Source organism: Passer domesticus, chromosome 2 (genome assembly GCF_036417665.1).
Source record: "Passer domesticus isolate bPasDom1 chromosome 2, bPasDom1.hap1, whole genome shotgun sequence".
NCBI lineage: Eukaryota > Metazoa > Chordata > Aves > Passeriformes > Passeridae > Passer > Passer domesticus.
In genome coordinates, this window is record NC_087475.1 from 112,977,467 (window position 1) to 113,002,740 (window position 25,274).

Genomic DNA, 25,274 nt, shown 5'->3' on the forward strand with positions numbered 1-25,274 from the left:
AAGGATGAGGCAGCAAGACCTTCTTCAGGCAGCCTGTGCCAGGGTCTCACCACCCTCACAAGGAAGAATTTCTTCCCAATATCCAATCTAAATCTCTTCTCTATTAGGTTTATTGCCTATTTATAGAAGTCATTATTTGGCCCTTGTCCTCTCACTAAGCACTCTGTATAGAAAGTCACTCTTTTTTATGAAGCTCCCTTTTAAGTACTGAAAGGGGCTGGAAGGATTTATTCACCTGAGGAGCAGGGATGCAATCCAGCATTTTTTGTTTGAGGCAGGAACAAAACCCAAAGTAATCTGCTGTATGGGGCAATAGGGCATGTGCTTTCTGTATCTGCTCAGTGGAGGTCCACAGAGGGAGGCTGCCTCAGCTCCCTGTACATTCCCAGGCAAAACCCCAACTTTAAACCACAAAGATTTGCTTAAACTATCCTGGCTGCCCCATGCAGGTAGCACGCAGATGGTAGAACAGAATTATTAAGGTTGGAAAAGACTTTTAATATCAAGTTCAACCCTTAACCTATCTCTTCCAGGTCTACCATTACACACTTACAGAGATGGTGATTTTGGTGAGAGTCTGCTTTTGTAGAGACAAACCATTTTTTCCCCATAGGAAAAAAGGCACAACTGCAATCATACAGATTACTGCTGTAATACCAGCCACAAACCCTGCAACACCGAAGGGACCAAAGCAGCCCACTATTTTTGCCCAAGTTTATTTCTAGAAATTGGTACAAAAATTGATACTCTGTAATACAATAATCTATCAAATATGACAGATGAACATTTGTCTTTAGAGGCAAGATTCCAGGAATGTGAAGTACCATCCTCTTGCATGGAAGAAAGGCACATTTTAGAGCTCAAGATACACTCAACTGAATGGTTGAAAAGGCAGGTCAGACATGCAAGTAGTGCAGTTTCAGGTTTATACATAACAAATTGTACTCTCAAGAAATCTCACTACAAGCAGTGTTAACATCCACATAAAACATTTTATAAATACTTTTATAAAAGTAGCTCACTTTAGATCCTGTGTGTGCAAATGCTACTCCTTTACATTCACTGGATGGAGTAATTAGAAGCCATCTTCAGGCCAGAAGTAACCTCTAGATTTCCCCACATACTTCCGGGATCCAAAGCACTTGCATCAATAGCCCCACTGCATTTTCCCCCTAAGGTCTACCCTAAAAGTCTGCAACACCAGGGCTACACGACTGCACCACCCCACTGCTCCTAGAGCTCATCCTTGGAGGTTTGTGGCTATGAAGAAGTCTCATATTTCCAGCTAAAAGCCTCTGTGCAAGCAGCACCTGGGAAGTACCTGCTTCTAAACTGACGTCTTAAATACAGTGGTGAATTTGCAGCCACAAAATCATCCACTACACTATGGATCAAGCTTCACCTGACTCTCTCTGCACCATCCAGCACAGATGCCACACCAGGGGGGTTGCAGCCCAACTGTACTTCCAGAAAGGGCTTTTCCAAAGCAGAAATACCTTTGTACTACATAAGCATGTCTCAACAGGGTTCTTATGTAACATACCTGTAAAACTGCCATGCTGCTCAAATCAACCTGCTGCTTTTTAAATTCAAAACCAGATGAATCCTACTCTCCCAAAATTGCTTGTGCCAGTGGGTACAGTAGCTGTAGGAATTTTTTTAATCCATTGCTGGTGATCCAACAGCATTATATAGCAGATTACAAAGGCAATCATTTATCCAAATCCTCACAGCAATGGGGACTTGTGCTTTATTTTTTGTATAAAAAGATGTTTGTAATGGGATTTCTCTAAAGCAAAGCCTTTATTATTTTTAAAGTGGTTTAGCAACACTTTGAACACTTGCTTTGAAGAATACATACACCCACACATGCTTTCAAGTACACAGTGACAACTTGGACTCCTGGAAACGATGTGTTGGTTCTGAGAGAAGAGGTGCTGCTCAGCCAGTGCCTTCAGTTGACTTCCAAGACCTCAGTCTCCGGCAGGCCAAATTTGCTCTTGTATTTGTCGAAGAGTTTGATCAGCGAGTCCACATATATGCTATGGTAGAAGTCCACATCCTTCTGTGATGGACTGTCAATTTTGGGTATGGTGATGGGCTCTCCAACTGATAAAAAAGGGACAAATCCACATTAGCTTAAATGCTCCTACAACCTAAAGTATTTGTCCTCTATGGACACAGCTATGGTAGTTCAGCACATCCATTCTGGCACAGCACAGTTTGCCATTATAGCAGAGGTTTGCCCAATTCCTCACAGTTTTACCAGGCTCTGAAGCCCAACTGTCCCACAACAAGGACACACACCATATCTGCAGCAATACCAGATCTGCTTTGGCTATACAAATGCGCCTACTGTTCAAGGTGGCTAGAAAGTCCCCCTTCTGTTTACAGCAGAGTGATAAATCCCTCCTCAATAACATGAGCTATGAGTCAGTTCTTCTTTGGTATTCCCCTATACACACCACAAAAGCTAAGCTGTCCTTTTTTCCCTTCCTCCCTTAAAGCCCTGCTGCTTTGGGTTAGAAGACTCAAACGCAAGCTTTAGGGTTGGCTTTAAATACTCAACTGTCAGACATGCACCCCACTGGAATATAGGGGGCCAGGATGCTTCTGACTTTAGCTACCCAAGGCCAAAGAAAGTACAGCTACAGCCTTTTCCCTCAAAAAAGAGGACTCTTGCAAAATTGCCTGGAAGCAGAACATTGATTGAAGGCTTGTAACCTCTGGAAACTCTTCTAGCTCGTTCTCAGTTTTGCTGGAAGGTTTTTATATAGAAGGGAAAGCCATTTTATAGTCAAGACTCCAATACCAAACTACAGCAGGTGTACAGCATAGACTCAAATATTCTGCTACCTAGAGAGGCACACAGCATGTTTATACCAAAACCTTACCAACAGTAGTGATGGGCTTGGAGTAGGGTAACAACCCCCAGGTGTTGGAGGAGAAGAGGCCACGGCCATGAAAGATGCATGGAGCAAAGCCAATGTGCTTCTGGAACTTCTTCTGAACCCATCTTCCCCAGGAACCCTCTTCAAAGATCACCTGCTTGTACACTTCATTTTCCCCAAAGGAGTAGACAGGAACCAAGTCCGCTCTAGAAAGACAGAAAGATTCAGGCCCCCAGCCCCTGGACTGCAGCCCAATATGGCAGCCCCACACACTTCTGCCAGGCTGCACAGGTGCTGCTACCATTGCCCAGAGCTTTTTTAGCAGCACAAGGTACTGACATAAGCCAGCCAGACTTGGCATGACATAATAGATATACTTTGAAGGCATTCAAGAGAATTGTACTGACAATGGGCCTGTGCAGTCAGGTACGGGACACACTTCCATATATACTCGACTCCTGTTTTTGATGGCCATCTCCTTTCAGACACATGGGGATCAGGGGGACTGCACAGGTCATCACCCCATACTGACACTGCCTCTCCTTGCTGCAGAAGCCTCCTGCTGTCCCAGGGATCCCCCAACCCCTGCACCTTGCTCAGGGGCAGAAGCCAAAGGACACTCATGTCTGATGCTCTGGGCAAACACCCACACAGCACAGCAGAACTGCAGAAAGGAGAATCCCTCCAAGGTATCAGCTGCTTCAGGGAACAGAATCACAGAGCGGTTTGGGCTGGAGGGAACCTTTAAAGGCCGTCTAGTCCTATACCCTTGCATTGAACAGGGACATCACCTAGACCAAGTTGTTCAAATGAAAGCACCTTCCAGATGGCAGCAGTACTTGAGGCTGCCCCTTACCCATGCCGTAGAGCCAGTTTCACAAATCCCTTCCGGTTCTTCAGCGTCACGGAGTTCTTCCCTGGGGTGCAGTTCAGGGACTCTGCTGCCCCTCCCACCACGATGATGATGGCATTGCCACTGCCATTCTTGGACAAGATGTAGTCTATGCTGTCACGGTTCACAGGACATATACCTGGATTAAGCAGACAGACACAAGGGTCATGCTACAAGATTGACTGGTGACTTCAGGATCTTCTCATACTTGCAGCACAAGGTTTATGCCTCAGTTGCAAGTTGAGCTGTCCAACCTCCCTCTGGTCAGAGCAGGCAGTATTAGCAGGCAACCTATTCCTCAAATAAACAAACAGTTCAGACCTAGCTGTAAACTCCACAAACATCAGCTCTCAATTTTCCTTTATCAAAAGACTTCAGCAAGGATTTTCTATATCTAGTGATATCAAAGGCATTGGTGTCAGACATCCTCCCTCCATGTAAACTTTACAGTAGGATTTGGTTTACCTTTAAAAAGGCAGAAAGCAGTTGTGTTATTTTGATGGATGAGAGTCTGATATTGACCAGTTCCTCAGCAAAATTAGGTAGTGGAGTAGATTTAGCAATATACAAAGAATAAATGGACAAACATTTAAGACAGATCTGAAATAATATCAAGCTCTTGCAATTTACAGGACAGGGTGCTTATGTAAATCCATACTCTGAGGAAAGTATCTATGAAGACCTTTCCCTCTATTGCACACTGGAAACAGCAGGACCTCCCTTCACCTTTAGTAAGCAATCTCTGCCCTAAAGCACCAGTCCCCACTCCAGGAAAATAAAAACCAAAAGACAACACCTTTAATTTCCTCTGTATTGCTTTAAAAAATGTAAAGAAATTTGATTGTCTGCTCTATAAACTCTTGCCTTTATCCTACTACTGGTGTCCAAGCTCACTCCTGCCTCTTTTTTGGCCAGAATAAGCCAAGGAAAAAATGGGATGCCATCACTTACATTCCCATAACACAACACATCTGATCTGAGTACTTTGGGTCATGCCCTATTACACTCATGGTATTAATTGCTTGAGCCAAGAACTAAATGATGAACAGGCCCTGGGGACTTAGACAGGACAAGTCTGCCAGCCTTGATGTCCATCTGGGCATCAGGGTCATCACCTATCCCAGCTCCAGGTAAGAACAGAGCAGACCACACCCGAGACAGAACAGCTGGAATTGAGGATGAAGAATTAGTTTCTTTCAGCACAACTGCATCTCTCTGACTGTTTTTCCTCTGAAAGGCTCAGGCTATACTCACTGCTTCAAATTTGTCCCATTCTCCACACAAAGGCTCATGCTGGCTACACAGGCCTGGTAACAGATTTATGTTCAGCTCTTTCACTTGTTAGCAGAGGGAGATTACTGCTGCTCACAGCACCAAATAGTTCCTTCAGAAAGTGCAATGAGACACGGAGATAAGTGGCAATAAACAAAATTATGCTCTTCAGCACATTCACACAGGATACAGGGTTTTCTGGTCATGCCTTCATGCCTTATAGGATCCCTGTTGTACCTTAACCTCTAGTAGGCTGTGAAGTTAAGAATTAGTACTATTTGTAAACCAACTATGTGTATTGGTACAGCGTTAGGATTTGTTATAATTCCACCTGGAAGTTCATCCATAGAAAAAAGAATTGAGGGAATTAGCAGTACTTTCCAAGTGATGTTAAAGCCTTTGTATCAGCACCCTTAAGTTCTAGTATAGGAAAGTGAAGACAAATTATGGCTTTCAGAAGTTTAATGTCATGACACCTCTAAACTTGCTTAGATCCTAGGAACCAAAGAAGCACCACTTTCCTCTGGTTTAAGCACAATGCTCAGGGATAGCCAAGGCAGCAATGATGTTGCTAATGCCTACTCCCACATTCCTTCCAAAAAGGAGAAAGCAGCTCTGGCTGGCCACAAGACTTGTCTGCCAGTCATACTGAACAGATTAAAGATTTTTTTTTTAAATATAAAAAGACTGCATGGAAACTTAAGCAACACAACTAAATTTACAAATGTGACAGACTGGAAAGCAGATCCCAACTTCTCATGGACTGCTGTCCTGGGAATTCCCAAATTATGGGCTTCACACAGCAACTAACATCAGTACCAGAAGACAAAACCCATCTTGAGATATGCCCTTTCTAGACTGGGACAAACACCTTCTCTGCATCAGATCCAGTTAGTTTTTCTCTTCCTCAATTAAGACAGTAATCTCAGAAATAGTATATTCTAACAACTCAGAGTCAGGTACAGCTACTCCTATCGTCTTCCCAGCCATGGTACTTATTAAGATATCTGCTTTAAAGTCATTTATTGATTAATCAGTTCCAGAAACAGAAAACAGCTTACTGAACTGTTCAGTTCACAGCCTTTACATGTTACTCCCTCACCTCTAACTGACAGGAGGTGAAAAAGGAAGCTCCGAAAAGGAAGCTCATGCCATGCAAGAACACCTCATTGGTATTTTAAACACCATTTCCTCTGCCCAGTCATAACTTACAAACCCTCCAGCATTAAAATCCTGGGCTCCATTAAAACAGACCTATTAATGTAATTTGGCCCACTCACATCACTGCATAATCTGTGGGATCCATCTACAGGAAAACATTCAGGGAAGGGGGTCTGTCAACAGCTGGCATCATGCAATACTTCAGACTCTTTACCCCTGGCAGGCACCCAGCAGTGAAACTGGGGGAGACAGCATCCACCACCACCACAAAACACAGATGTGTGACAAGTGATGTAGCAGTGAGCCCAGGAGCCGAGCTGGCCATGGTTACTCAGTATTTTCAGCCAGTGCAACTTCTTCCTGTACCTTCACACAATAACTGGCACAACTTGGTTCCATGCCTCCACCTTCCACGACTACAGCTGTCAGATATCTTTACTGTGGTTTTGGACAGGAGTATCCCAGAGTTAAGGTTGAACACAGAGGAACAGCAGTGCCTGCAGCCCAAACTAGTCATATTCACAGAATCACAGAATGATTTAGGTTGGAAGGGACCTTAAAGATCACCCAGTTCCAACCCAGGGACAGGGACACCTTCCACTGGACAGGATTTCTCACATTTATTCACAGCTTCCTCTTGACAACTCTATGAAAGCAATGTTTGGGTGATGCTACCAGCAGGAAGTGGTTACACGAGCTTCCAACACAGCTTTTCACTTGACAGAGGTGAAGACAGCTCAGAGCCAAGAGCACAAACAGAAATGGCACAGTGTGATTGTGCTTACCACCAGACATTAAGTAGTCCCTCAATATTGGCATCCTGAAGTTCCCAGCCAGGGTAGCAAGGTATGGTCGGATCCCAGGGAATTTCTGGCCGACACCCGTGGCCTCTGTGCTGAAGTTGCAAAAGGCACCCAAGCCCATGATGCCATGTGGATGGTACCCAAAAATGTAATTCCTGGTGGTCAGCAGATTGTGGGTTTTAACCAGCTAGGAAAGAAAAAAGAGCTCAATTGAAGATGGATATTTTCAGATAGTAAATAAAAGTGCGAGAAGCAAAAAAAAAAAAAAAATCATATTCCCCAGGTTTTGTCTCTCTTCCTATCAGGGAGAACAGCCTAAGAGCTCATGTATAGGCTCTCCTGGATTTCAGAGGCTCTAGTAGGACCAGCATTTAGACCTCAGTTTCCTGAGCAGAGGGAGCAAGATAAACAGGCTGATCTCGGACACAAGAAGCCAGCCAGCCAGGCAGGAATAGGGCATGGGCTGCTGCAGCCTGGGCCTTCTGCTTCTCTACTCCTTCCCAAGATATTCTGACACACCTCTTGCCCAAACCAATCAAGTTCTTCAGTCCTGTAGCCACAGCTACCTCCTCCAGGCCCTCTCAGCACATTAGTGGCTCACATCCCAGTACGAGGGGAAAAGAACATAAACATCACTGTCTCACAGCAGAAGCAAGTTCACCTAATGCCTGAAAAAAGAGCCAGCCAGTTAATGGGCCTGTTGGCCACCTTCCAAGTGGGAAAATGTGCAGAAGGGTGGTAACCACTGGAAATTATCCCTCCTTGTAAGAGGTTCCGCCCTGGCCTACATGCCAAAGGGTCAACAAGACCTCAAGCCACCTCTGATTCCTGCAAGGCATGCACTAGGAGTCCTGATCACATTGTTTTCAGGCTGTGCAATATTTCTAACCATTTGCTCCACTGTTTGCAAAGCATGGACTCTCCATAGCTGTCTCAGCTAGCACAGAAAAACCCATTCCCTGGTACCACTACTGCCAGAGGGGGCTTTTCTGATGCTATAGGTAGCAGCAGCATCCCATGTGTCAGAGCATCTTCCCCAGGCAGTACACATGCAGTCTGAGGAAGCACACAGGACAAAACACAGCAGGGCTGCTGCATCATCCTACAAAAATAGAGACCAAATTTAATTTTTTTCCATATGCTAGAATAGTTGGTGTTGGAAGAAACCTTAAGGATCATCCAGTTCCAAACCTCTGTCACAGGCAGAGACACCTTTCTCTAGACCACGCTGCTCCAAGCCCTGTCCATCCTGGCCTTGAACACTTCCACAGATGGGGCAGCCACAGCTTCTGTGGGCAACCTTTGCCAGGACCTCACTACCCTAAGAGTCTATAACCTCTTCCTGATATCTAATCTAAACATCTCCTCTTTTCAGGCTGCAACAGTGCCACTTTTTGCCAACTACAACACCCTAGCAGCTCTCAGACCTACAGGCTGAAGCTTTGGCACCCCATCCCTCAAACTGTATATTCAAAGGCCATCAGTTCCCACAGGAAAAAAAACCCCACAGATTTCCAAGATGTCACACCAGCATTACCCACCCCACTGCCTTGGGCAAGGAGTGTTTTGGCACGATGCAAGTTCATTCTGTTGGATCATGCTGCAGGGGGCTGGAGTACCATTGCGACACACTAAAGCAGCATGCCCAGAAACTTGATTCCCTTCTCCCTGTTCTCAGCCCTGCCCCCAGATGAAGCCACAGCTCCTGTGCTATTTAAACAGCGGCTGTGATATAAGCATGATGCAGCAGCAGGTTCTGCAAGCTGACTGGCCCTCTTCATAACTTCCTCTTGTTTGAGGTCATGTAGAACTCCAGGAAGAAGGTACAGAGACTTCTGGTTGCAACAGCTCTGCAGAGCCCCATTGCCTATTCTTTGCTAATTAGTAGATGGCTTTGCTTTCACTTCCCAGGATAAAAAGGCTGTAGCCTTGATCAGTTACAAGAAACAGGGATCACAGACTAAAGACCAAAAACCTACCTCCAGGAAAAAACTAGTGATATGGTAAGCAACCACTCCATCTATCAGTTCTTGCTCAGGTGTAGAGAGACTTCTATAACAGGCTATCCAGGGCAGTGGTGGACACCACAGCCCTGAAGGGAGTTAAAAGCTTTGTGGATGTGGCACCTGGGCACATGGGTTAGTGGTGGCCTTGGCACTTCTAGCAGAATGGCTGGACTTGATGATCTTGGGGGATTTTTCCAACCTAGACAATATTCTGACTTTTTGACTACAGACCTGGCAGATACAGACACATGGCTTGGCTGCACAAGCAGCAGACACTCCTTCCTTAAAGCTCCTGTCAGAGCAAGGTAGAAATTTCCACGCCTCATCTCTCGCCTGCACCAAGCACAGCTCCTTTAATAGGAAAGACAGCTGAAGGAAGGTTTGTCCTTATCATTCTGGAGCACGAGGCATCTGCATGTTGAGCTTGGCAGAGCCACACATACAGAAGACACGCTGTTCTCCTGCTCCAGCCCCTCCACCACATGCAAGGACACCCAGATCCCAGTGTAGCCCATTGCTTGGATACCTAACAGGAGCCCCAGCCAAGCTGCAGCCTTATTGCCATGGTTGTTTTCCAACAGCTCCTGTTATGGAGCCACAGAGTTGGCAACACCCATGACAATCAATCACCCACAGCACTGCAGGAGCTGGGCAAGGGGTATGCAGGGATCCAACTAAACAAAGGCAAGGGAGAAGGGCTGAGATTTAGCCTCATATTCATACATGTGTGCTTTCCCCCTGTTTGCCCCATGCAGGCTGCCACTGCCCTCTACACCTGTCCCACAACACAGGCTCACAGAAGGTAAACAAGGAGGGTGCAGCTGAGGTTCAGTCTATTCTCCTAGATAAGAAGTGACAGGACAGGAGGACACAGCCTCAAGTAGCACCAAGGGAGATTCAGATTACACATTAGGAAAAAGGCACTGGAATAGTTGGACTCAATCTTCAAGGTCTTTTCCAATCTTGGTGATTCTGTGTGTTCTTCCACCCAAGTCATGCCAAGGAACCTAAGACCAACAGACATCAGACAGGGCTGGGCACTTCTCTGCAAGCAGAGGTCTTGAATCTGCTAATCCACAAACTCAGCCCAGGGAGGGTATGACCTGCCAATACCTTCATCTCTGCCTAAATTTAATCTAGAAGCAGGAATTTTTGAAGTAGTGTAAATCATGTATTTCTAGTCTCAAGCAAGAGTGAAGATAGTGAAGTGCACAAGATAGGGCTTTGGAACCAGAATGCATTTAAAGGTCCCTTCCAGCCCAAACCATCCCTCTCTTCAGGAGACTGATCACTCACTGCTGGTTCTTTGAACCCCCCCTTTGAGAAGCAAACAGCGTTATCAGGTTGCCCCAAGGAATTGCTGTAGCTGTCATTGAACAACACCGCTGCAACTCTGTTCTGGGCCTCCAGCTGGTTTTTCCTTTTGCCTCCATGGTCTTCTCCATTCCCACACAGCTCTTTGGAGCCTCAGTGCCCCCACGATGAGGCCAAGTCAGCACATCCCTGCTGCACCTCAGCTGGATAATCAGTACTGGGAGTGAAGATGAACCTTGACCCCATTGCACTAACACACCTGTTCTCAGCTGCTGTTAAGAGACCAAACCTGTTTCTCTGGGAGCAAAGTCCATCTACCTGTCTAATAACAACAGATTTCTTTACACAGAACTAAGCCAGCCTACAGAAGCACTAAGCCAGTGCAGTAGTGTAAAGAAAACGAGTGTTAATATTTGAATGCCAGATACAGCTAAAGAACCATATTGCCAATTTTATTTTAGGAACAGTGGCGCATTCAGCAGTGGAGAAAGAGGACTGCAGAACCACTGGTGCTCAGCACCAGGAGCCAAAGAGCAGGAAAAAAATCCGTTGTCTGGGTGGGAGCTGAGCAGCACTGACTGGAAGCACACAGAGAACAGAAAACCAGAGCTCATCCTGCAGGATCCAAGCAGCAGGTCTCATGACCATGTAAGCTTGCAAAACAACCCCAGAACTGCACTTAGCCACATCACACCCAGCAGCACGATGGAAGGAATTATCTCACCTTAATACCCGGGACCTGGATACCCCTCGCCAGGCTCCTAATATTATATATGTCACAAATTCACAGAATGGCTTTGATTAGAAGGGACCAACCCAAAAACCCCTTAAAGCTCAGCTTGTTCTAACTCCCTGTTGTGGGCTGGAATGCCTTCCACTATACTAGGTTAGGACAGAGCAATCAAACCCTTCTATTTCCAACCAGTAAATCATGTACAACAATCAACAGCTAAGGAGGAGCTTTGCTAGCCAAGACACAGCATACAAGACAAATTGAGGGAAAAAAAAGACACTTTTGGCAGCAATTCCTGCTCTGGCTAGATGCCCACTCTCCCCCTGCAGTGAGCAGATCTCCCTGCAGACACCTGAAGAGCTCACAGTCTGACAAAGGTAAGCCAAAGGTGTGAAGCCCTGGCTACGTGGAGCCCTACTTCTAGTGGAGATGTTCACATGCTCAGGTGACAGCTTCTTTACCTAAACAAAACCTTTAGGTCATGGCACTCCCAGCATGACATCCTCAGATCAGCATGTGCTTAGGAGGCTGCTGGGATCAACAGCATGAGACTGAGATTGTGTGTGCAGGTGATGTCTGCTCCAGTGCAGCCCCATGCAGCCCCATGCAAGGGCTCGGGCTTCACCTGCCACTTCAGGTCCAGGACTCAGTTCACTGGAACATTCCTCAGCCACTTCACGTGCTGCTTAGCTTAAAGCACTATTTACAAGGCCAGCCATTAACCAGCAGACAAACTTAAGTTTCTAGTGCCCTAAAATAGGTTATTATCAGAGCAGCTGCATGAAGTCCATGGGAATGTGGCCAACTCAGCTCATGCTGAGTAACTGAGCCAGATTCAGGCTGCTTTCCAAATCCACCTGGGATTACAAAACATGACCTCATATTTTCAGGTATGGGTACAATAGTCCTGGTGTTTCAGGCTGGGAGGCACTGCTGACTCTAGTGAGAGCAGCCTAATCAGCACAAACATTGGAGCAGAGCTTGATTCTCATGCAGCTGCTCTAACAGAGCAAACCAAATAGGAAGAAATTCTTGTCTGTGTGGGTGGTGAGGCCCTGGCACAGGTTGCCCAAAGAAGCTGTAGCTGCCCCATCCCTGGAAGTGTTCAAGGCCAGGATACACAGCCTGCTTGAAGCAAGCTGGTCTAATGGAAAATGTCCCTGACCATGACAGAGGGGAGGAATGAAACTAGCTTTAAGGTCCCTTCCAGCTGTAGTGTGATTCTATGAGTTAAATCTGAGCTGACAGCCCAACACAGCTGGTACCTGTGCAGCTATGGATGCAGCTACCACAGCTCTATATGCAGACTTTGCTGGAGGCAAGTTCAGCATTACAAGTGCCACCAGTGTGCCTGGCACTGGTGTGGTCTGTCCTTGCAGTGCTCAGCAGACACACTGCACAGGACAAGTTGCAGCAGAGAGGACTGTCCTGACAAACCATAAGCCTGGGGCACAAACCAAATCCTCCTGAGCCATTACACCGATCAGAATCCAGTAAAAATTATTTTTGCAGAGAGAACATTTAAACAAGTGATCCTCTGTAGACCCGTCTCCCTCTTGAACAAGAACAGGTACCTAGTTTAACCCAGGAGTTCTCACGCTCTTAGCAAGCCCAAGGCATTCTGGTTCTTGGTACCATTCTTAATATCCAGAGACATTATTCATTGTTTATACTGATGCATTGTTCATGCATCAGTCCTGTAACTGCAGAAAAACACTTCTAGCACCTATTTACCCTAAAATCCCTGCAGCAGCTTTTCCCAACCCTGCAGCCAGCTGGCTGTTCCCCCAAAACACGTGCAGGAGTCATCTCCCAGCTGTCAGCCCTCCTGTTCTGCCCTTTGCATGTGAAATACCAGTGGATCCATAAACCTTGCACAACTCCTCCCCCTTAGCAGCAAAGGAATTACACACATAAGGAGTTCCCACAAACAGATATGTGAACTAGCAAGTGTTTACTTAAAAACTGCTGCAAAGTTTAGTTTATCTACCCCATCTCATCTCTAAACCTACCTAAACAACCCAGCTCTTTGACAAACTTTTAACATCCACAGTGAATCTGATCTGCAGGGCTTCTGCAAAGCATATTTCCATGAAGACAAGATAAATGTGCATCCAAGGAATGATGGAACAGCAGAACCAGCACTACAAGTGACCCTTTAGAACCAAGGCCCCAGCATAAGAGAGCCCATTTCAGCAATATCCAAGGCAGCAGAGTTTAGTGCAGCACTAAGGACTTGGTACTAGAACACAACACATCTGAGACCCATCTTCAACAGCAGAGCCTGCTCAGCTCTCTGTCAGTCATGACACCCAGGCTGACTTCCAGGCATAGTGAATTTTTCCATGTACACTTAGACTTGCCAAGAATTACCTGTTAACAACAGCAAGTTTCATGGTGAACTTCACAGTGCTGGGTTAATGGCCAGACTCTCTTAAGGGTCTTTTCCAACCTAAATGTTTCTATGCTTCTCGGAGTACAACAAAAGGCTTGTTCACCAGCAGCACATTCAGGCACCCTGAGAGTTCAAGTGTCTTTGCAAAGGAAGAATCCAGTCTAAGCCGCTTTGGCATCCTGCTGGAACTGGATTCCCTCTTCCTTTCTGAGGCTAGACTATCTTGGGGATAGGTAGCTCAAAAGCTGTATCAAGGTCCCTCCCTCATACTCAAGCTGAGTAGAACTTGCCAACAACCTTACATAATAGTCCTTTCAGCTGTGTGCCCTTCCAAAGAGGATCGAGTTCCCTCCTAGCCGAATTTGACCCCTGCTCCCTTCCAAGTCACCCAGCTAATTCTGTGGTCCCAGAGCAGTCTGGCAGCCCTGTCCTCTTTCTGCAACATGTCTGAATCAGTAGGAAAAATACAAGTATGTGGTGAGCAAGTTACAAGCTGGAGAACTCAAGCTATTCCCACTGCTGGAAAATCCACTTCTCCAAAGCAAAATTTCACTGCTCCCTGTGAAGTGCTGTGACTTTTGGTGCACAGAGGTCCCAGATATTCTGGCCCAATACACCCCAGAGCAGAAATGCTACTGGAAAACAGGCAAAAACTGAGCTAGATTTTATGATTTATGAGAGGGGAACAGTGTTAGGGTCAGGCACTACACAGGACTGCTGCAGCACAGAAGAGAATCACAGAGTGATCTGCATTGGAAAGAATCTTAAAGATCATCCTATTCCAATTCCCTCCCATGGGCAAGGACACTTTCTACTAGACCAGGCTACTCCAAGACCCATCCAGCCTGGCTTTGAACACTTTGAGGGATGAGGCAACTACTTGTTGGAACAACCTGTGCCAGTGTCTCCAGAAGCTGGAGAGATGAACAAGGATTGCAGACTGCCTCCAGGAATCTGGTACAACCACTAGAAACAGCAGCTTCTGGCAACCACATTGCCACCATTGGTAATACATTTCAGATTTTCTAACCACAGCTGCCACAAGCACTAGTATGGCAATAGTAACTGAGCCATGTCCTGCTTATAGTTCAGTGTCATAGATAGACTAGTGCCAGTACAAGACACAAAAGCAGTTAAACCCCAGGGTACACAGTTAAACTTTTACTTACTCTTATTGGAAAATAATCCCTGAAGTACCTCCATATAGCCCAGTTTCTCACCCACTGGGATCTTCTTCCCCCTGTTGAAAAAAAAGAATCACGTCTTTACAGCTCTTTCCACATGAATGTCCATCAAAAAGCCTAAAGGACTCCAGCATTTGCCGTCTCACTAGAGGAATCAACACTTTCATTCCTCCAAGTGGGAGACCTGCATTATTCACTGAAATCAGTGCACACTCTAGAATACAAGGTACTTCAAGCAAATTAAGGCTTGACTGCAAATTAACAGTAGACAACTCTACAATTCCAACTAGAAACACTCCAATTCAACCTTTGGGAAAGGCCAAAATCCTGGATGGTTTCAGTTATCTTGCAGCAATGGAGAACTGTGCTCATCTGGCTACAAAAGTAGTTGCCAGAGCTTGTAACCACTGCAGGTTCCCAGAGCTGGCTTCTACAGGTTTGGGGTTTGGTTTTTTTTTCTGGAATAAAGTCATCTGCTTAATTTGTAGCAACACTGACTCTACAGAGGAGCCACACCTTGATAATCACATCACAATCTGAACCTTGCAAGAGCTGGAGAGGACAGAAAGGTCTTGAATCTTTAGATCTTTCTGAAGTAAAGAAAGAACCTAGGCCTTATAAATGTTAGTAAAAGCCAGCAATGGCATAATAGTAGTGAATGTTAATTTTGTATTGCACTCAGCATCAGTGAAGCCTTCAGTCACTGTTCATGCTGAGGGCTGACATTTAAATGCTTCACTGAATAATGCCTTTGGTCAGTGATTCAGCCAAGTTCCACTAAGAAGAAGAGTCATGCATTAAGGAAGAGCTTCTTTGTCCAAATATGGAGACAGGGACACTTTAACAACAAGTATCTGTTCTGCAATACTTACCTTTCTTTGGTGTATTCCAGTCAAATACCAGCCAGGCTAAATATAGAGCAGCAATCGCCCAGCAATCTGTACACAGTATATACATGAGGATTAAAGTGCAAGCAATACCTGGAGAGGTGCAAGAAAGAAGAAAACAAGACTGCATCAGGTTTTGATATCCATTTACACCCCTTGCCTTTTGGTTTTTCTATGCTGACATCATTAATCCTCAAATAAATTGGATTTGGTCAAAAACCCCTTATGTAGGGCTGAGGCAGCTTCCTCTAGAGCTCTGGAAAACCTCAACCACCCCTTAATGGTGTCTCCAGGCATCTCTTGTATCTCCAGGTAGGGAGCTGCTTCATCAGACTTGATGAGCATGAAGATTTCTTGTGGCCCACACCAATGTTTTTTTTTTCCCCCACAGCTACACACATCTTCCACAGGTTACACCAGCTCTGTATCAGCCATCCCACCAGGGTGCCAAGGATCCCACCCAAAAATGACATTGTCATTTTAGCACAAACTGAATTGGGAAGGTAGAGCGAGACAGATGCTGAGAGCAGTCATTCTCCAGCTTAATTATTAACAATCCAATGGAGCAGAGCAGCCTGAGGTTTTACATAATCTAAGTACCCAGGGATAAACAGGTTTTACTCTTTTACTGGTCTAACACAAACAATTCTTGCTCATCTCTGATACCTCCTGGAAGGAGACCAAACCAAGAGGAAGGCATTCCTGTTGCAATCACTTGCATCAGTTACCAGCTGCTCCTAAGAAATCTCTGTGGATATTCCCATGAGCCAGCCAAGTAAGACATTTCCAGTTGTTTCAGCCTCATTTGCATGGTAGACACTGACACAAGCTAAACATCAGTCAGTCTTTCTATAGCTCTTATGGTTTTCTAGAGCCAGGAAAAGTCATTTATAGTTGAAATTGTCAATATAACTGGTTTACAATATCCACATATCCCAGGAACTACACTGCTGCAGTACACATCTAGTAATTAACACTTATGAAGAAGTTAACGTTTTGCATTAAAATTCATCCCGAATTACAGCCAAAACCCCTTTGCTTTAGTCCAAAAGGTGTTACCCATGACAAGGAAAGTGAGAACCCATTGCAGCACAGAGATGATTTGGAGTTGTTTCTCTACTTTGGATTTCAATAGCCACAACAAATCCTGCAGAGCAGAAAGAATGTTCGATCCCGTGCCTAAAGAAAGGAAAATAAAAGAAATAAAGTTACATTGCACACTGAGCAAAGGAAACAATATTTTTGCTTTGAAACAGAATCATAAAAGGAAGGGTCTTTAAGTCCAACTTATTTTAGTAAGAGGTTTCAGATTAATCTGCAGTTTGCTTTTACAGCAAGGCTTGCTAAAAGCTAATATTTTCCATGGAGTTTGGGCATCCTGGAAGAGGAAGGATTGCCATCTGCCAACATCCAGCTTTTTTCAGAATACTGGAGGGGATTAATGAGTGATCATCAGTACCCACCTGAGCAAGCCTCTGTTACCCTGACCATAAAAATGCAGAGGATGTTAACACATGTTCCTAACACATACCCTCACCTCAAACTGCCAGCTCCTCTAAGTGGTGTTTGATAAGAAGGAACCCCACGAGCTCACAGTAAGATAAAGATCAGCTGCCTCCAACCACAGGAAGCAGACACCTGGCTGTGGTCTGAGCTATTCTCATCCACCCTCCACAAGGCGTGTTGCACAACTCCCAGGGCTGTTCTAGGAAAGCTCTGTGCTCCAGCCTTCCCCAGCACAGCCCAAGTGCTGGCTGAACACCTCAACACACAACCCTGAGGATCCACAGCTCTAGGAGGAAGGAACACTATCAGCACTCCTAAGCAGTATGTAAGAAGGAAGAAGCTGAAAGCCACTCTTGTAGAAGCTTAAGATACTCAAGCAGAGAAAAAACCCAAAATTGGGTAAAGCACTGAAAACACTTGTTTTCTATATGAAGAACCACCCACTGCAGCTTTTGACAGTATACACAGCCTCCAGAAAGAAGCACTTGCAAGTGGGTTTTCCTTCACTTTTCTTCATTACTTTATTTACAAGCACCATAACAACTGACCAAAATACAAATCACTATGTGTATTTGCATATTTTCTTTTGTATTTAAGGAACAGCCTGTTATTAGGACTATGAAAGAAGCTACATTGAATAGGTTCAGTTCTTGCTGACAAGATATTACCTTTTAGTGGTAACAGCATAGCAAGTGTTCACACACAGTCAAATGAAAATGACTGAAAATGGCTTCTCTAGGTATAATCAGGCACTAGGATTTTTGGTAGTTTCTACAAATATACTCTCACTGGTGAATCCTTTAAATATGTAAAGCAACTGTTTCATAGGAATGAGGGTCAATTTAAATTAGGTAAGGAAGAAGTTTTTTATTATGAGGGTGGTAAAACACTGGCACATGTTACCTAGAGATGCCTCATTCCTGGCAACATTCGGGGGGAGCCACACCAAAGGCTGCAGTCTAAATTTAGAGCCAGACCACCCAGTTCAGACTCTTGGTTCTGCTTAGTCCTTGTTACATGAACAATCTCAGTACTGCATTGGGCATTAATTATTCTAAGCAGACCAAGTTTTAGGTTGGGATAGATCATACCACTACAACTGCAAGTAAACTGAAACCTACAGCACTAATCCAGGTTCAAACAACAGCTAGAGCTGTAGGCAGTTCTTTACAAAATAATATAGTGCAGTATTAAGAATTAATCCAGCAAGTAGTTCTCATTTCTGAGGCAAGACAGGAGAATATGTTGAATTAAACTTTCACCGTGCATTGATTTGCCACACTAGAGTATCTAAGCAGTGAGATTCAGAAACCCCATGCTGTAAAATCTAGCAGCAAATCCCCAAATTTGGGGTGAGGGACAATCTTCACCGTATTTTTTTACAAAGCCAGTTGCCTGTTCAAGTGTAAAAGAAATCCTTGGGTTTAGAATGATTTGTATTCAAAGAGACTTTTATAGCTCATCTCAATCCAATGCCCTGCCATGGGCAGGGATACATTCCACTAGACCAGGTTGCTCAACTCTTGCTGAGGGGCCACAGCTCCAGGTATTTGCTATTCCAAAAACCTTACAAAATTGCATGTGGACAGACTTGATGTAGACTGAGGATTACTAGATATCAGTTTAGAGAAAGCATCTAGCAATAGTGGTGTCACTGGACAAATGTCTATGTCCTCCAAAAGAAGCCAAAAATCTTAGAGATGATTTGTGACTCACGATAAAAGCCCAGCTCCATGTAATTTTTTTCTTTCAGCACCCACATTTACACTACCAAACCTCTGTGGCTTCATAAACCAAACACTCCAGCCTTGGATCAGCTAAATCCCTATCCTCTTACCAAAGATAACAGCTGTTTATCCCTCTAGACGAGAATTTGTACTTCAGCATTTTCTACATGTTCGAACAAATTGTAGGCATTGCCTGCCATCCCTGCAAACAGACCAATATTGAGTGGCACAAGTCAACCTGTCAGCTCGTTTTTCGAGCCACATAAAACTCACATTCACTTCCTGCAGGCAGAGGGAAGGCAGTGCTTTGCCAGACAGCTCTAAGCACCTGCCCTTGGACAAATGTCCTGGGTCAGTTATTTGCTGATCAGGTGTCCTAGATTCAAGGCAATGTGTATTCTATTTGCCATCTGGTAGAGGTGGGGCAGTTTCTTCTGTTAATTGGGCAGTTTTCTTGATCTCTTCCACAAACCAATCCTCCCTCTGGAGAGAGGTCTGCTGTTAATGGGCCATTGAGTGTTACTGCATGGCTGATAAAAATTACAGCATCCCCTTGTGAGAATACTCCACCCAGAGGGAGGAGCCAAGCATTCCTAACTGGATGTAATCTGAGATTTTGGGATACCAGAACAGCCTTTCCACTGGATTCCCAAAGCAACAGCTGCCTTTTCCACTGGATCTTCAGAGGAAGACTACACCCTTCTACAGGATCCCTACTCCAACAGAACCACATCTGCCACTGCAGGAGGACTGCAGCCACAATTCCAACTGGACTGCTACCAACACCCTGACCAACAGGGTTGGTCAGGTTGTGTTCTGACTCTGTCAGTGTTGTTTTGTTTTACTGCATTGTTTATTTTATTTTTAATGTCTTCCCTAATAAAGATCTTATTCCTGCTCCCATATCTTTGCCTGAGAGCCCCCCTTAATTTCAAATTTATAAAAATTCAGAGGGAGAGGGTTTACAGTTTCCAGTTCAGGGGAGGCTCCTGCCTTCCTCAGCAGACACTTGTCTTTTCAAACCAAGATAGGAAAGTCAGTAGTTACCATGGCCTGAATATTAGCATTTAATTCCCAGTTAAGAAATGAAAGATGCCCAGTAGCAAAGGAAAGGACCATGAGAATGGTCAGTCAACCTGGCAAGTTCATCAGGTCTACCTTTGCACCAAACCTGCAGGCTCCAGATTAACCCATTTCATCAACCAGGCATTTACAGACTTTAGTGCCAAGACAGTCCTTTCCAGACAGTCCTGAGCTTCTTGTTCATCATGTCTGACTGACACAACTCCCCAGGCAAGCCTTAACTCCTTTCAGCTTCAGTAGCCAGGAGGCATTTTTGCAAAGACCCTCCATGCTCTGGAGAACCAGGCCAGTTACTGGTGACACAGAGTGGAAGAGCTTTGACAAGTCAGCTGAAATGGGGGGAAGGGGGGGAAGGGGGGTGGCACTCAGCCACAGAAGAAAAATCCAACACTGACACTTGAGCTCAGTCCATTAGAGAAAATACTTCCTCCTAATGGCTCACCTGCAGGCCCACTCCAAGCACCTTTCACATATTAGAAAATCTATGCATTTTCTGTAGCTTTCAGGGAACAGATTATCCTTGTAACCTAGTTTAAAAGGGCCCAGTAGACATAACTATAATTTGTATACATTCCTATCAGTCTTCCCCCAAGGAAATATCCTGGATCCTGAAGAAAGCCAAACCCCTGTCTTCTGCCACTGAAGACAGCAGCTTACCCTGTGCTGGCCACACAGCACAGCCCCTGGGGCATTTTCCAGGTACCTGTCCCAGAACTGGAAAGCCTGACTGGGGAGCCTTAACCAGACGATCATTAGGATCCTTTCTAACCCAAGCCATTCCATGACTGTCGGGGTCAGCCTTGGCACACCACATCTACACAAGACATACTTTACCAAAGCTTTCCTGGTCTCAGATGAGCTGGTCTCCAGCTCACACTGCAGCCCATTCCCTGGAGTACTGATGGGATACTCCCTGCACTAAGCCATGCATGGCTCTCAAGGACGTTCCCTGTCACAAGGGACAGAGTAACAACTTCTCCAGGAGACTTCCTTGCTGCTCAGAGATGGCAGTCATCTGCAGCCTTCCAAGGAAGCTCAGGGACATTAGCCTGCTATCCTGCAACTGGTGATGGGCTCAGCATGTTTTTGTAATTTAGTTTCATCTAACATCAAATTCAGGGGGTGCTACCAAGGAGATCCTGGAATCAGCAAATGGTTTGATGAAGCATTCGACTGCTGCATTACGGACTCAGCATCCGGTGCTCCTCTACAACAGTTTATCTCAGATAAATTACACAAACAACATTTATCTAGGCAGGGAAGCAGAATCAAAGATCCCAAGAGTGGAAGCAAACAGGACTTCACACATGGGTATCAGAAAAACCCAACCAACATGAATTAATTAAATGCCAGCAAAGGAAATTAACTGAGAAAAAGTACAAGTGTTACATACAGTTAAAAATACACTGAAACCTTGTTAAAGCCAAGCTTCATCTGCCACCCTTTCCAGACAATTAGCATGTTAATTCTTGGCCAATAATTAACCTGCTGCACATGGCTTATTTAGAGGAAAACCATATTAGATCCATCAAAGCATAAGCTGCAAGTGGACATTTTGAGCCACATATTTTGCGAAGTGGAAATTGGAACAAAGATAGAGAAGAAAAACAGACCAGTACCAGAATATTCAGGAGGACTTAGCCACCCATGCAAGAGCAGGAGCCCACACAGCATTCAGGTGCACCTGTAAAACCCCTTGAGCAACACAAGTTTTTGGGTTGTGTCTTGGGTTTACTTGGGTGCCCCAAGCACAAGCATATTCACTATAGAGTAAACAATTTATTAAGAAAATAGTGAGTAATCAGTGCAGAGTACAGTTATCCTGCCACATACACAGCTTTAGAACAGTTTGCTCCTGTCCCAGGAAGCTACTTAATTACATATAATCTGCAGTACGGTGTGTCTAAACTGGAGATCAACAATATTTTGAACAGGGACGTGCAAATAAAAATTTTTATCAGCTCTTTTAGAAAGGAGCTGGGATTCTCCAGACTCAAGAAACAAATGTGCCATGATGACTTATGTCAGTTCTGGATTTACTCACAGCACTAAACTCAGCCCTCAGTCCCCACACCCACAGCAGTATGTATGTTAAAGTGATGAAACCACAAGACCCCACTGTCCCAGACCAGCCAATAAGCTTAAAGTTAGCAACACTGAAACAGGTCTGGACGAGAGAAAATGACCCATCCTACTGTGTCCAGAGCACATGAGAACTCAAACAGGGGTTTCAGATGAGGAAGCCCAGACCTCCACCTCCCAAGGAGCTCTGTCAAGAGACAACAGCTCCTTGCAGCCAGCTGTGATGCTGTTCTCCCAAAACAGGAGCTCCCAGGCTGCCCGCCCCAGAGCAGAACTCAGCTCTGGTAAACCTCACATGCAGTGTAAGACTAACTCCAAGGTAAAGCTGAGCAAGATCATCTTCCTCATCCCAAACTTCTTGCTGATGAAGTAACATTAGAAAAGACATTTCAGCACAGGACAGCCTTTCAAGGTTCCAGCCACACCAGCATCTTTCCTCAGGGGAGAGGGATGAGACAGACCTCCTTGCTCCTCTGCCAAACACAAGGAGGTGACCTCCTGGGCATCCAATGGCCAAAGTGGGGCAGGTCAAGATGAGGAGATCACAACCCCTCCCACCCAACCAGGTGTATCAGAGCATCATCCAACCCTAGGCCCAAGGTCTGCTCTGATTTTTGCAGCACTGGGTTGGTATCAAAGGACATTCCTCTGCATACATACAGGGATGGATATAGAGGCAGATGCCTGCACCTCTTTTTTTTTATTTTTTTTTTTTCGCTTGTTTTTGAATAGGGTCAGACTTAATTCAGCCAAATTTTACCAGCACCAGAGCAAAATTAGATGCCAGGAAAACAATAAGACTAAAGGATAGTACGAGCCATTCAGATGCTCACCTCAACATCAGCCCTATGCAGAAGCATGATGCTTGGAAAAAAATATTCAGGGACATAGGAAGAAAAATCTAGTGGGCTTGCTCTACACATCTGTACTGAGATTAAGTTGTCCAACATGATCGAGCAGTACATAAGGTCTCATGAATGAACCTCCACACCACATCACCTCTGCCAGTTTTGATCTGCAGGGTCCCACACCACTATCTCCATACCCAGTTCGAGCCAGAGCTCCTCTGGGAGGCACCTGGATTCGGCTTTGAAGCCAATCCTGCGCTCTCCTACCCATGCAGGCTACAGCACTGGCAAGGGGTTGGTAGATGCTGCAGTCACCAAGGCAACATCCCTTGTCTCCCCAGGCAGAAATAAGTTAAATTAAGTTAAAAAGCACAAATACCACTGCAGGATCCCCTCGAGGAGCCTCAGAGGAAAACTGACCTAAGGAGAGTTAAGACAGCTTTCCATCACTAATCAGGATTATCTAGAGATGAGGCCAATCACTGTCCCTAAACCACAGTCCATTTTGAATTATGCATGTGTCCTAGATCCATCATTAACATGCCAGTGCCAACAAGGTGGCTGCTGAGGTCTCAGGTCAACCCTACATATTTTACAGGTTTCCTGAATTATTTAGTCTTTGCACTTAGTTTGCAGTTAACTCTCAATACAACAGTTCAGATAATGCTAATTCCAATAACCTCTCTCAACTGAAAATATAACTTGTCCTCTGTTAGTCATGCAAGCAAGCGAAGTTATTTTAGGAAACAGATCTGAACACAGGAAACACATGCAGGTCTTCTCCCCAGTCAGTTCACAACCGATCCTTCAGATCAATCTAATATCCTGGCAGAGGTGAGCACCAGCAGCTCTGCACCCAGCACTGGACAGGACAGCACAAAATCAAGACTTCAGAGGTTAATTCACCAGGTTCGTGTCCTTACAGCTCTGCTAATGATTTGTTTAATCAATAAAACATTTCACAGGTCTCTTCATCCCAGGACGTATTAGCAGTTTGCTTTTTGAGGACAAAAAGCCTTTCACAACACAGAGCAATCGCTCAAGGATCCTCCACAAATCACAGGTTGTCCAACTGCATTCTCACCCGCTTGCTAATCCTGACCTTTCTCCAGACAAGCACCCTTGCAGAAGGGATACAAAACTCTTATCTAGCAAAACATTTAGAAGTGCTGAATTTATTCCTAGAAGATCCTTTGAGATGCCTTTACAAGCAGGCAAGGTAGCTTGTGGTTTGGGACTTCCTATACTCTCTCCAAAGCCTTTAACCAACATGTCCCGGCGTGCAGGGCAGTGTTCAGTGTCTGCAGCAGCTCTGTCCACGATGGGTGCCAGTCACTGACACCCATCCCACTTCTCCCAACAAGTCACTTCCCAGCACGGAGGGCTCCTAAAGGAAACCCGGCAGGACCGGCTACCACGAAACTCCGGCTGAGCACCCAATCCTCACCTCCTCATTATAAAAATAGCAACATGTTGCTATTTTTCCCCTCTCCCCTTGATGTAGGTGTGGGGAACACAGTATTACGAAACGGTTGGACTCGCTAACGAGGCCTTCTCCAAGCTAAATGAAATTGTACGAACGTGAAGCCGAGACTGAACTTTATCAGTGCGATAAAGCGACACTTCTCTTCCTAGCACGACAGAAGGAGGGGGCTGGGGGGGAAGGGAAGACTCGCTTATAGGCAAGTGCCCCACGCCCACATTTTGCAAAGGTGCAAACACTCACTGCAGTCTGCACCTCGGCAAAACGTACAAGGCCGACTAGAGCAGCTTCCAACAGCCCCAGGAGCGCACCCCGAAACACAAAACCTGCGCAGAGACCTGTAATCCTCAACCCAAGAAAAGCTACAGCTCCTCCCCGCCATTGCACATCGCTCTTCCCCCTCCTTATTCCCCTGCGTTCCTGCAGCCAAAAAAAAAAAAAAAAAAAAAAAAAGGAGGAATATCATAAAGCCGAGTGTTTCGGTGCTGCTCCCACCCCAGCCCCTGAGCCACCGGAAAGCTGCTCCGCACCGCAGCATCCCCCTCCGGGCACGAACACCCATCTCCTGCCCTTCCTTCCCGCCGCCCGTCCCCGCCGGTACCTCGGAGCACGCCGGAGTAGGCGGCGATGATGGTCTTCATGGCGGGGGGCGCGGTCACGACTCGGGCAGGGCCATGGGATGGAGGAGCCCCCCACGCTCCGCAGCCCCAGTGCAGCCAGCGAGCAGGAGAGACGGGAGCCGTGTATCCATATATAGCCCAGGGAGGAGGAGGAGGAGGAGACGGAGGGAGGGTGGAGGGGCGGGCCCGGCCCAGCCCGGCCGGGTTGCCGGGTCCCTCAGCCCAGGCCTGAAGGTGGGGGAAGCGCTTGGTCCCGGCGATGTCGATTTCTGCACGGGATAGGGATAGGAGCGGGGAGACCAAGCAGAGGCCCGCCCCCTGTACAGGCTGTTTCATGCCCTGTTTCATGTTTTACAGAATCACAGAACCATTTGGATTAGCACAGGC

At 45.7% G+C, this 25,274-nt stretch overlaps 1 protein-coding gene across 1 annotated transcript; it reads right to left on the reverse strand.

Moving 5' to 3' along the window:
• Window positions 1–1,710: 1,710 nt before the first annotated feature.
• DGAT2 (diacylglycerol O-acyltransferase 2) lies at window positions 1,711–25,274 on the reverse strand. The gene is made up of 8 exons (XM_064410846.1): window positions 24,869–25,274; window positions 16,598–16,717; window positions 15,524–15,631; window positions 14,637–14,707; window positions 7,002–7,206; window positions 3,748–3,922; window positions 2,895–3,097; window positions 1,711–2,109 (listed from the first exon to the last, which is right to left on the reverse strand). Exons 1-8 carry the CDS (start codon window positions 25,233–25,235, stop codon window positions 1,955–1,957), a joined length of 1,404 nt encoding a protein of 467 aa, XP_064266916.1. The 5' UTR covers window positions 25,236–25,274; the 3' UTR covers window positions 1,711–1,954.

What these genes read in the sequence shown, in the direction of transcription:
- DGAT2 (XM_064410846.1), bottom strand. Translation starts at nt 25,235, where the DNA reads ATGAAACAGGGCATGAAACAGCCTGTACAGGGGGCGGGCCTCTGCTTG. An exon ending in GGACTACTTAATGTCTGGTG is followed by an intron (nt 3,923 to 7,001) that starts GTAAGCACAATC and finishes TGCTTAATCCAG; the next exon opens with GTATATGTCCTGTGAACCGT. An exon ending in AAACTGGCTCTACGGCATGG is followed by an intron (nt 3,098 to 3,747) that starts GTAAGGGGCAGC and finishes CTGTCTTTCTAG; the next exon opens with AGCGGACTTGGTTCCTGTCT.